Here is an 11,416-nt window from a genome sequence, read left to right on the forward strand (position 1 = left end):
TTTTGTGGTTTATATACCCTTTAAATAGCAATTTTTTTATTAAACAAACTCTAGTATCAACGTGTTTTTTTATTCAAGAAAGCCAGGGAACGCAACAATCGAACTAAAAAAACACAATACAGTGAACTCAAAAAATCAACCCGCACATCAAATGAGAGAGAGCAGCACGTGACTGTTATAAAGAGAAAAAAAGTTTAACAAAAAAAGGTAAATGCAACAAACGAAAAAATTTCCTTCATCTCGCAAGCCGTACGTTGGGCTTTGACTCAGCAGTTTCCCTGGCGTTTCTGACGTCACGACGATGACGTAACCGTGACGTGTTTTTTAAGAGGCCACGCGATCGGGTATGGAGATGAGACCAAGAAAAAAAGTGAAATTAGGTAGCACCATGAGACCTCGTGTTAACAGAGCATGCGACGAAGTAAGGGCTTTGATATATTTTCAAGTTCAAAATGGTGGAATAAATATGCAAACAAAAACACACACGGCTAATGGGGGCCTCTACACTTTAAATGATTACGGTTCTTTACGTTATTTTAACAACATTAACAATCAACTAACTATAGACCAGGCTAAATCACGACAATCAAAGTGTTTTTCCACACGAGGGATGACATTTAAGGGGATCTAACAAAAGGGGGATTACTACTGTGCAGCTAAATAGGAGGCTAGGTTCCATAAACAATTGTTATAATAGCAAACTTGGTAAAACTGAAAGAACAGAATGAACCACCACCATTTTTAGCTCGTGGAGTTTTTTTAGGCTTGTTGTTGGACATCACCGTTCGCAGCAGGCTCTGATACAACGGCCGGCTCTGATACAACGGCCGGCTGTAAAAAATAAAGGTGATTATTAAATAGGTAAGCAGTTAATTTAACTTGAAAATAACACAACTCTGCACAATTTTACTTAAATGCAACTTAACTATTGACAATTTAACTCGAAGACAACTCAACTCTGGACAATCTAACTCAAAGACAACTTAACTTTGGACAATCTAACTTGAAGACAACTCAACTCTGGACAATTCAACTCGAAGACAACTCAACTCAATAACAACTTAACCCTTGACAACTTAACTCAACTCTGAACAATTCAACTCAAAGACAACTTAACTTTGGACAATTTAACTCAAAAACAAATTAACTCTGGACAATTAAACTCCAACACAACTCAACTCAATACCAACTTAACCCTTGACAATTAAACTCGAAGACAACTCAACTCTGGACAATTCAATTCAAAGACAACTTAACTTTGGACAATTTAACTCAAAAACAAGTTAACTCTGGACAATTAAACTCCAACACAACTCAACTCAATACCAACTTAACCCTTGACAATTAAACTCGAAGACAACTCAACTCTGAACAATTCAACTCAAAGACAACTTAACTTTGAACAATTTAACTCAAAACCAAGTTAACTCTGGACAAGTAAACTCGAAGACAACTCAACTCAATACCAACTTAACCCTTGACAATTTAACTCGAAGACAACTCAACTCTGGAAAATTCAACTCAAGGACAACTTAACTTTGGACAATTTAACTCAAAAACAAGTTAACTCTGGACAATTAAACTCGAAGACAACTCAACTAAATACCAACTTAACCCTTGACAATTTAACTCGAAGACAACTCAACTCTGGACAATTCAACTCAAAGACAACTTAACTCTGGACAATCTAACTTAAAGACAACTCAACTCTGGACAATTCAACTCGAAGACAACTCAACTCAATAACAACTTAACCCTTGACAATTTAACTCAACTCTGAACAATTCAACTCAAAGACAACTTAACTTTGGACAATTTAACTCAAAAAATTAACTCTGGACAATTAAACTCCAACACAACTCAACTCAATACCAACTTAACCCTTGACAATTAAACTCGAAGACAACTCAACTCCGGACAATTCAACTCAAAGACAACTTAACTTTGGACAATTTAACTCAAAAACAAATTAACTCTGGACAATTAAACTCGAAGACAACCAAACTAAATACCAACTTAACCCTTGACAATTTAACTCGAAGACAATTCAACTCAAAGACAACTTAACTTTGGACAATTTAACTCAAAAACAAGTTAACTCTGGACAATTAAACTCGAAGACAACTCAACTAAATACCAACTTAACCCTTGACAATTTAACTCGAAGACAACTCAACTCTGGACAATTCAACTCAAAGACAACTCAACTAAATACCAACTTAACCCTTGACAATTTAACTCGAGGACAACTCAACTCTGGACAATTCAACTCAAAGACAACTTAACTCTGGACAATTAAACTCGAAGACAACTCAACTAAATACCAACTTAACCCTTGACAATTTAACTCGAGGACAACTCAACTCTGAACAATTCAACTCAAACAATTCAACTCTTTTATAGGTTAATTTGTCCAGGATTAAGTGTCTTCTAGCCCAGTAAATTGACAATTAACATAAACCAATAAAACTACTTATTTAACATTTCAGTCTGTAAAAAGCAAACAGATTAAAATTAATAAAATTGTTCTAAAAAAATTAATGAATGTCCAGTTACCTTTTCTGCTGGGTTTGCGTCGCTGACTTTTTCCTCTCCTTTAGGTCTACGGGGTCGGTTATTTCTGGGTCGACGACGACGTGGGGGTTTTGCCCCTTCCTCACCACCTTCAGGAGGAGCTTCCCCTTCGTTTAAGTTAGTCTGCCCATTCTCAAGGGGTTGGTCGTCGCGACGAGGTCTAAAAAACAAAAAAATTTAAAATTTAAACAAAAATTTCCATTGTAAATATAGTTAAATATATCCAACACAAACAATAAAAAAATGTCCTCTTTGCAAATTAACTAGACAGTTAATGGACAGTTACCTCCTGGGACGATATCTTGGTCTTCGACGCCGAGGGGGACGCTCCTCTCCCTCGCCTGGAGCAACTTCCCCGTTTTCTCTCACTTCTCCGTTCTCGGTCTACATTGACAAAAATTACAAAATTTTTAACACATTTTTTAAAATATTGTTTAATTCCACAAATAGCAAATTTTATCCCCAACAAATTTTGTTTACTTTATGACCCCAGTTATCAGTAACAATTGAAAATGAATTACCATATTTGGATTGCCACTACCGAAAACTAAATGCACAGAAAAGTTATTTTACCGACGATAACATTTATTCTTTTAATCTTCCTTTACCCTAACCCTTTTTTAGAAAATAATCTTTCACTTCTAAAAAAATGTTGACCTTAATTTCGGTAAAATGCCGTTTACATAATTGTGGTTTTTAGAAAAATGTTCATAGGATCAAATGTTTTTTTGTAACATAGTTTAATACAAAACATGATGCTTTAAACAAAACATGATGCTGGTGTGCAAAACATGATGCTTTAAACAGAAGTTTATTGTTTATTTGGTTTTTTACAACGTAGAGTGTAATGTGCAGTTTAAACATTAGTAAACTTTAACTATCACAAAACCTCTGTATTACATAGAGCTATAAAAACAAATTGTCATTAAATTGCTTTTTAAACAGATTACTGTTTTATTATGTTTACTCAATTATTTAATATTATTCTGGTTTTAATATTAATATACAAAGCAATAAAATGGTAATATATTTTAGTATTTGTAGATTCAGTAATTAAAATGATGTTTCATTTTTAAATTTTATAAAACCAGTACCATTTTAAATTAAATGTAATAATTTTAAATTGTACTGGTAATGTATTTCACTGTTTGTATACTTAGTGCTTAAAATAATGTTTTGTTTTTAAATTTTATAAAACCATCATTATTTTAAATTATTACGATTATTATAATATGACACATCAAGCTAGTGTAGTAATGGCTGTACACACTTATATATAAGAGTGCTTGAGAGATGTTACAGTCAAGTGTTTGGTAACTATTTTGGCACGGATGTCAAACAAAAATCAATATTTAATTCAAGTTTAACAAACAGGAGTGTATGGAAATGTACATTTTGTTATTAGAATTTAAACTGATATTGTAGTATTCCGAAAAGCAGACAATAAATTAATTTACACAATCTTTAAACATATTTTGACAATTTTAGTGACTACTTTTTCTAAATATTTAAAAATGCAGTCATGTGTAATAAACAGAGACTGTGTGTACTTTAGTGTATTACTTTTACGATTTTTATAAAATTATCCAGTATCAGGATTCTTTAACTATATATCTTCTAACTCTGTTATTATCCCATGTCTAGTGAATGGTTATTTTTATTTTGGAATCATGATTATTAATATATATTGTTCTTGTTATTTTTATGGTTCCCACATCTAACTACTTTACAGTTCATAATTTTATGGAAAACCAGAAATATTTTAAAAAACATAAGTATTTAATCAATAAAGTCAAAATAAATTAACATTTTAACTGTAAAATATTGATGTCGTATAATATTGTATAGCCAATACAAAAAAAAAAAATTTTGAAAACTCCATATAACATACCACTTCCTTGGGAGGCCGGCGTTGTCTTGGTCTTCGAGGACGTTGTCGTCGCTTCTCACCATCCTGACCCTCTTTATTCTCAACTTGTCCCTCCTCTCCTTCTTGACCTTCCTCCTAAAATCAAAAAGTCTTTGTCAGTACTCTTAAAATTAAAAAAAAAAATTTAAATGAAGAATTGGTATATATACCATAAAAATATAGTTAGACTTTGCCTAAACTCTAAACAGGCTGAGTTAAAATCTATTAAACAATTAGATGAATATTTACGTTTATTATATATTTAGTAATTAATATGTTGTTTAAAAATAGGGATTAAATTTTCAAATTAATGTTTGAGTTTAGGACCACAAGAAATGTTAAAAATAAATTGCCACGTCCTATGTATGCTATTACAATATTACCTTAACTGCATAATAACGAATAAAACAACAATTTAAATGTGTTTGTTTTTCCTAACTGTATTGTTTAAATACATTTTGCGGACTATTAATAATTGATAAACAAATATTTGCCCTTCCTACAGGAGCCGACGAAGGCATCAATATTTTATAAAATTTTTGCATTCGAGCACTTAATGCACGTCATGCAAAATTCATGCGTTTGGACGAAAAAAAAATTTAATTTAAAAATGAATGAGGTAAGAATTCTTAAAAAAATTTAGGACCAAAACGTATGTTATACTTAAATGAACTGTATATATTGTTTAATATATATATATTCATTTTTTTTGTCTTTTGAAATGAAATAAAAATTTGTTATATTAGTAAACTGGTTAACTTTTAACTAAACAATATTTAGTTAAAAATTAACTAGAAGTTGGATTAGTAACAACTAATGACATGCGCTTGTTAAAACGATCACCAAACTAGATATTTGCAATTTTAGTCAATTTAATAATATAAAATAATATGTTACATAATTTAACACATGTCTAAATCAATTTATCACTGTAGTTTAACATTCAAATTTATTGATTTATTGGAAAAAATCCATTCTTTGCCTTAGAATTATTTAAAATATTTAATAATCTATGCTTGAAAATAATAAAATCTTCAAATTTTTAAGTTTAAAAACCTGGGTGGGTGGACGACGGGGTCGTCTAAACCAAGGGGGTCGACGATTGTAACGTCGAGGGGGCCGAGTGTTTTGGTTGACCAATTTTTCCCCCTCTTCGGTCTCCTCCGCTCCTTCCTGCTTCTCTTCCGAGCGCTTTTATTTTAATGTCAAGTTTAAGCAAAAAAATAACAAACCTCCGCTTCATATATTTTTAAAAAAGATGAAAATGTTAGATGTGATACACACATGAAAGCTAAACACCTTTTTGCGCTTTATGTAAATGATTTTAACCCAGTTTTATGACCTTTTTGAGAGTAACCCATGCAGTAACACATAACAAATAAGACATGTATTTGTACCGCCACCAGGTATTGGCTAAGTTCGACAAGCATATTAAATGTTACCATATTAAACCTACAACACTGAAACCTACAATGTATAGTGTCATGTGTGTTAAAAAACTAACTGTGTCCGAGTATTTCACTTACATCTTTTCGTGCCCGCCATCTTGGTCGAAAGCGATGGCGATCAGCGGCGTACTTGCTTCCTTTGACAGGATCGCCGTTGGGTCCAGTCACATTTGCTGCCTCTGGAAGACCCTGAATAAATAAAAACATTATCTTTGAGCTAGATTTATTAAAATTTGAATTCTTGTACCGATAGAATATACAGGATTAAATGAACATTAAATGGTTATCGAATAAATTGCATGTATCAAGTGTATTCTAACTGGGTGAGGGTTTAATTTAGGCAGTCCATTTAACAACTATTTAATATACATTTATTTATGCGATCCAGTATGTTTTAAAAGTAGCCTTATTTTTAGTTTTTTGTATATCTTTATCCTCGATCTGGGAAGGTCAAATGTGCGACCTAAACATAGAGTAACAACAGTTACCCTGAACCAGTCTCGAGTTGCCTTTAGCAGTTTGGGATGTTATATAGATAAGTTGTTGATTAAGTTAAGTGCTAGACTGGAACTGTATTTAATTTTAAACTTTCAAAGTCATTATTTTCGTCTAATTGCCATGTATCAGAGCATTGCAAAACATTAAAGTTTATCTAAAAAAAGTTAAAGCAAAAAAAATTGTTTTTTACTTTTTCGCCTTCCACGACATCGAATTCAACAAGCTCTCCATCACCGACGCTGCGCAAGTATTTGCGAGGATTATTCTTGATGATCGCAGTTTGATGGATGAACACATCTTCTTTATTGTCGTCTCGATTCACGAAACCGTATCCGTTTCGAACGTTGAACCACTTTACCACACCAGAACATTGTGTTGCTGTAAAGAAATGGAATTAACTTCTAAAACTATGCTAAAATTGAATTTAATAAAATTTAAGAGTTTTGTTCCGTTTCAGTCTTTGCACGCATTTAAAGATTCGTAAATTCAATAAATTTGCAAAACAAATATTTTGTCAGTCACTTTTTGTTCAATAAATAAGCAATATTACTTTAATAACTCTTTAAATAAGGGGTTGCCAGTAACAAAGCAATGGCGGTAACAGATTATGCAAACATTAACAATATAGTTTAGTGCAAAACTCCGTTTTCAAGGTCATTCGTAAAATTTAATTTAATCGCTCGTTATCAAATACTTGGTGTACTTACCAAGAACCTTTTTTTCGCCAACAACAGGTTTCATTGCGGCTTGGTCGGGCTGTTCGGACTGCTCCGACATGATGTTAAATTTTTTAGATGTTTACGGATTTCCTCTTCCTAAGAATTTCAGAGTGACCGCCGATGGAATGAAATTCGGGAACGTTTGTCACGTCACTGTCTCCCTACAAAATCACCCGGCCATGAAATTAATAAAAATATAATATTTTATAAAAAACAACATACGTTAGAATTATAACGCTGTCTAAATAAACACCAGAAACACAATACTATTTTTTTTAATAAAATAAAAATAAAAGGAAAATTTGAAAGAATAGTAAAAGAATAAAGAAATTGAGAGGCACACAATAACCCGCGTGGTGTTGCGGTTTTGGTTCTACCAGTTTTATAAGTAGTGTTGGATTTAATTTGACTTCACGTGCAAAATTTTAAAATTTAGACACTGTAGTAGCAAAATTTTTTTGCACTCTGATATTTTGCGTATTTTTATTTCCACTACTTTAGGTTTTTCTTAATAATTTAAACCTTAATGTGGAAAGGTTGGTACGGACAAATCTTATTCTACGAAAGCTTTCGTTTCAATCCTGACTTCTTGTTTTTCATAAGCCTACATATTTAAGTGGCCAATTGGTTTTGTAGCTAGTCATAGGTAAAGTACATTTAGCATCCTATTAAAAGAAGTTCACAAAACCTCTTCTTGTAACAAAATATAGCTTAAAATATTATGCGATTCTTTTACACTTTGGATCTGCAGCAAAAAAATCGTTGTGCTACCAGTAGCCTATTTTTTTTTTCTTACATAGACACAAGTGAATAAAATCATATGATTTTTTTATTAAAATCAAAATTATAAACTTCTCTTGTATCAATTTAAATAAAAAATTTAAGATTGCAAATAAGTACGATGTATAACTTTGTGAGCAGTATTAAAAAACAGTATGTGTATAATAGTGTTATGTGAATTTTCAATTGCGGTTATTAAATAATTGTACTGTGTCATGTAATACAAATGTGTTAAAGGGGTGGTCGTGTATAACAATTGTATACATGTGTAAACATAAAAAAACAGAAAAATAATAAACTCTAAAAAGAAGAGAAAAAATAAAGTCAAATAACATGTGAAAAAAACAAAACAAACAAAAGTGCGATTTAAATACATTTAATTAGATAAACTAATTTACAAAATGGGCTAAAGAAATAGTTGCAAAAAACTATTGAGCCTGTAAAAATAAGCCAATATTATAGCTTTTACATAGATATAAGCACAGTAAAAAGAAGAGACTTAATGGAATGCTCTTATGAATAAACATAAACAAACAAGTAAAACCGCAAAAGCAGGACTAATAACAATAGTCTGCTTATTGAAACAAAGGCAAACACCTTATTGGCAAAATAAAGTTGCCATAATTCTAACAAAACAAAAAAGCAACTGATAAATAAATCACAGAGTTGCTTGAAAAAAACAAATATTTAATTAGTTGTGTGTTATACATAATAAGGAACTGTCACAAATCACGAATTTTAGATAAGTAATAACATATAATTAATGCAATCAAACAAAAAGAATAACAAAAAATTACATAAATAAATAAAAAATAAATAATTTTAAAGATTTAATATTTAACTAACACCATGGCCGCCATACGAAATTGTCAATTTGGCCAAACGAAACCCAAGGATGGGGCTCTCTTTCAGTATGTACTGGACTGGAGGTAGCCAACGGAGCCCCTATATAAGGGTGTGAGGGACATTTAACATTGGTGGAACTATCAGACACCTCACTTACAGGAGTTGAGGTAATGAAGCGTCTGCTCTTAGTGTTGTTGTTATTATTGTTAGAGGGATATTTTTGCTGCCGAGAACGCTGGTTATTTATATGTTGACTATTTTCAAATGCGGAATCGTTCTAAAAGTTTTGAAGTAAAATTTAGTAAACGATGTTGTTTAAATTTATTTATTAAAGTAATTTTTATTGACATAAAACCGAATTCATTAATTTGATTTAACAACACATTGCCAAGTTTGGTAACTAGTATTACCTTTAGTGATTGCGCTTCATCCAAAACGCTTTTAAGGTTTCGATCCCCGTTTAAAAACTGTTTGTTTGTTGTCAAAACACCATCTTCGATAAAGCAAATAAATCGAGCAAATGAATCTAACAAAAATTAAAAGTGTTTAAAAAATATTGTTGATTATCGACAGCGTGGTGTAGTAGTTGACTTTACTACACGAGGTCATAGGTTCGACTGCTTACTTGTTGTAGCAACCTTGAGTATAGTGCAAACTTCGAATAAGTTTCGAGCAATTATTGTCAATAATATTCCAAATTGTCAAAGTCAACCCAATATTGGGTCGGGGTAACAACTTTTTATTCTATATTAAGTCCTTAAAGTCAACCTTTTAACATTAAGAATATACGAGACGTTTTAAAAACACTAACTGAACAAGACTTATAAAAAATGTTATTTACCGTCAGAACCATTTTCAGTTTTGTAACTCGATGAACCAGCATTACTTGGCCTTGAACAATAACCCGAAGATGTAGCTGTACTCGCTTTAGGGGTAGACATATGTGAGGCAGGCGGGGATTTTTGAGGGGTGGAGGTTAAGCTGGGTGCAAAACCGGGACTGTATCGTCTGCTTTCATCTCTGGTTACTGTAAAAAAATAGATATTTTTTTAAGAAACTTGAAATAATTAGATTGATAGTAGACAAAAATTTCTATTGCCATTTTTTAAAGTTTTACTACAACATACTTTTATAAAAATGATTTTTTACCTGTATAATTTTCCACATAATTTTTTTTTTTGTTTTCGTTTTCAGACTCTAGTTGCCTCAAAAAAGTGTTGTACATACTCATAGCAGAAGGTTGCTTCGACAAACCCTCTAAATGAAAAAAAAAACATTAGTTGAAATGATGAAGAGGTGTTTTTCACATTTCCAACTGTCGATACAATCACCAAAATAAAATCAAAAGTTTTGTGATTTACAACAAACCTGGTATATTTTCTTTTGATGCTACAGTGCTGTTTGTATTAAAAGCCTTGGAGTTGCTTATCACTCTTGCCTGTTTTACCATAGAATTTCTCTTTGGTTTTCTAGCGGACTGCTGCTGTTTCCTTGCCAAACGTCGTTTACCTATAAAAACATTTCAAAATTATAAACATTATACATCAGATTTGTAACAATAGATCTGTCAAATTAGGTTTAAACAATAGTATGACTTACCTCTATTGCCGGATGGTCCAAAATAGGAATCGTTATTGGTGCCGTAAGGTGGCGTGGACACTCCTTGATTTCCCGAAAAAGCACCGAAACACAGGTTTTCTTTCGCACAACAAGATGAAGCTGCATTTTGCCTTGATTGGTTGTTCAGTGGGGCAAATGCCAGACGTTTGTTAACCCTTGCATCGGAATGCGTCGGTGTGTAGCATAAGTTTGGTGCTACATTTGAAGGTTGAGGTACAGCTAACATGTAGGATTGTGAACGTAAACCCTGAGCGTTAAAACCTGTTGGAGCGTTGGAGACAGCATGCTAAAAAGGCAACATAATTTTACATGTAACGTACTTTTTTTAAATTACATTCTTATTAAAAAGAAATGACTTAAGTTTACATTTACATCTACATTAAAGTACCGTTCATGCAGAAAATCTAAGTAACCTATAGATTGTTATATATGTCTAATAATATTTACCATTCTTGAACGTTTGGGAACAGCAACCATGTGATGGCTAGGTGGACAGACGGCGCTTCTTTTAACCGGAATATGCATCGGTAATCTTGGCCTGCGAGTGTCCGAACTCTATAACAGGCATGTACATAGCATTAACATTTGAACTATAAGTTAAATGACGTGGCCTAGGACTTTTAAACGCTAATTTAATACGTTATTGGTATTAAATACACTTACATTTTCATCATAGAATGGTGTTACTGGTTTCACTGTTCGTACTGAATTCATATCCATAAATATATTGTGTAGGGCGGCTGGCCTGTCATAGCATTGTTCAACGGTCATTTTCTAAATCTTTTTAGTTACTTAAAATAAAATACAACTGAATGTTGGAACTTAAAAAGAGAAGTGATTGTATAAGGACGACTTGCTCAGCTATTTGTACGCCGTGCGCTGCAGGTTCCTAATCGAAAAACCCGGCGTGACACTAAATTCTCCATTATGGCCAAACAATACAAGTAGCTGTAGGCTTCAGTCTGCGAAAAACAGCATGTTATCTAGTTTGATTTAGAACTTTGCATAATGTAAGGTGTCTG

General features: G+C 32.3%; 2 protein-coding genes across 3 annotated transcripts; both read right to left on the reverse strand.

The window, feature by feature from the left end:
- Window positions 1-54: 54 nt before the first annotated feature.
- On the reverse strand, window positions 55-7,298 carry LOC145749606 (uncharacterized). 2 transcript variants are annotated; one of them, XM_082565419.1, is made up of 8 exons: window positions 7,137-7,298; window positions 6,620-6,807; window positions 6,010-6,120; window positions 5,540-5,674; window positions 4,466-4,579; window positions 2,861-2,958; window positions 2,557-2,734; window positions 55-831 (listed from the first exon to the last, which is right to left on the reverse strand). In XM_082565419.1, exons 1-8 carry the CDS (start codon window positions 7,204-7,206, stop codon window positions 760-762), a joined length of 966 nt encoding a protein of 321 aa, XP_082421545.1. In that variant the 5' UTR covers window positions 7,207-7,298; the 3' UTR covers window positions 55-759. The 2 variants fall into 2 exon arrangements, with proteins under 2 accessions (XP_082421545.1, XP_082421546.1); XM_082565420.1 differs by lacking the exon at window positions 5,540-5,674.
- Window positions 7,299-8,769: 1,471 nt separating this feature from the next.
- On the reverse strand, window positions 8,770-11,108 carry LOC145750895 (uncharacterized). Its single transcript, XM_082566967.1, has 8 exons — window positions 11,058-11,108; window positions 10,842-10,949; window positions 10,374-10,680; window positions 10,143-10,283; window positions 9,924-10,031; window positions 9,616-9,792; window positions 9,185-9,300; window positions 8,770-9,051 (listed from the first exon to the last, which is right to left on the reverse strand). The coding sequence occupies exons 1-8, from the start codon at window positions 11,106-11,108 to the stop codon at window positions 8,770-8,772; spliced, it is 1,290 nt and encodes a 429-aa protein (XP_082423093.1).
- Window positions 11,109-11,416: the final 308 nt, after the last annotated feature.

This window comes from Corella eumyota, chromosome 4 (assembly GCF_963082875.1).
Source record: "Corella eumyota chromosome 4, kaCorEumy4.1, whole genome shotgun sequence".
Lineage (NCBI taxonomy): Eukaryota > Metazoa > Chordata > Ascidiacea > Phlebobranchia > Corellidae > Corella > Corella eumyota.

Bases quoted from the DNA above. Each gene is read 5' to 3' on its own strand.
- LOC145749606 (XM_082565419.1), bottom strand. From the start codon at position 7,206: ATGTCGGAGCAGTCCGAACAGCCCGACCAAGCCGCAATGAAACCTGTT. The intron at 6,121-6,619 runs GTAAAAAACAAT...TTATTTATTCAG, and splicing joins ATGTCGTGGAAGGCGAAAAA to GGTCTTCCAGAGGCAGCAAA. The intron at 832-2,556 runs GTAACTGGACAT...TATTTTTTACAG, and splicing joins ACGCAAACCCAGCAGAAAAG to CCGGCCGTTGTATCAGAGCC.
- LOC145750895 (XM_082566967.1), bottom strand. From the start codon at position 11,108: ATGAATTCAGTACGAACAGTGAAACCAGTAACACCATTCTATGATGAA. The intron at 10,681-10,841 runs GTAAATATTATT...TTGCCTTTTTAG, and splicing joins TTCCCAAACGTTCAAGAATG to CATGCTGTCTCCAACGCTCC. The intron at 9,301-9,615 runs GTAAATAACATT...AATTTTTGTTAG, and splicing joins AACTGAAAATGGTTCTGACG to ATTCATTTGCTCGATTTATT.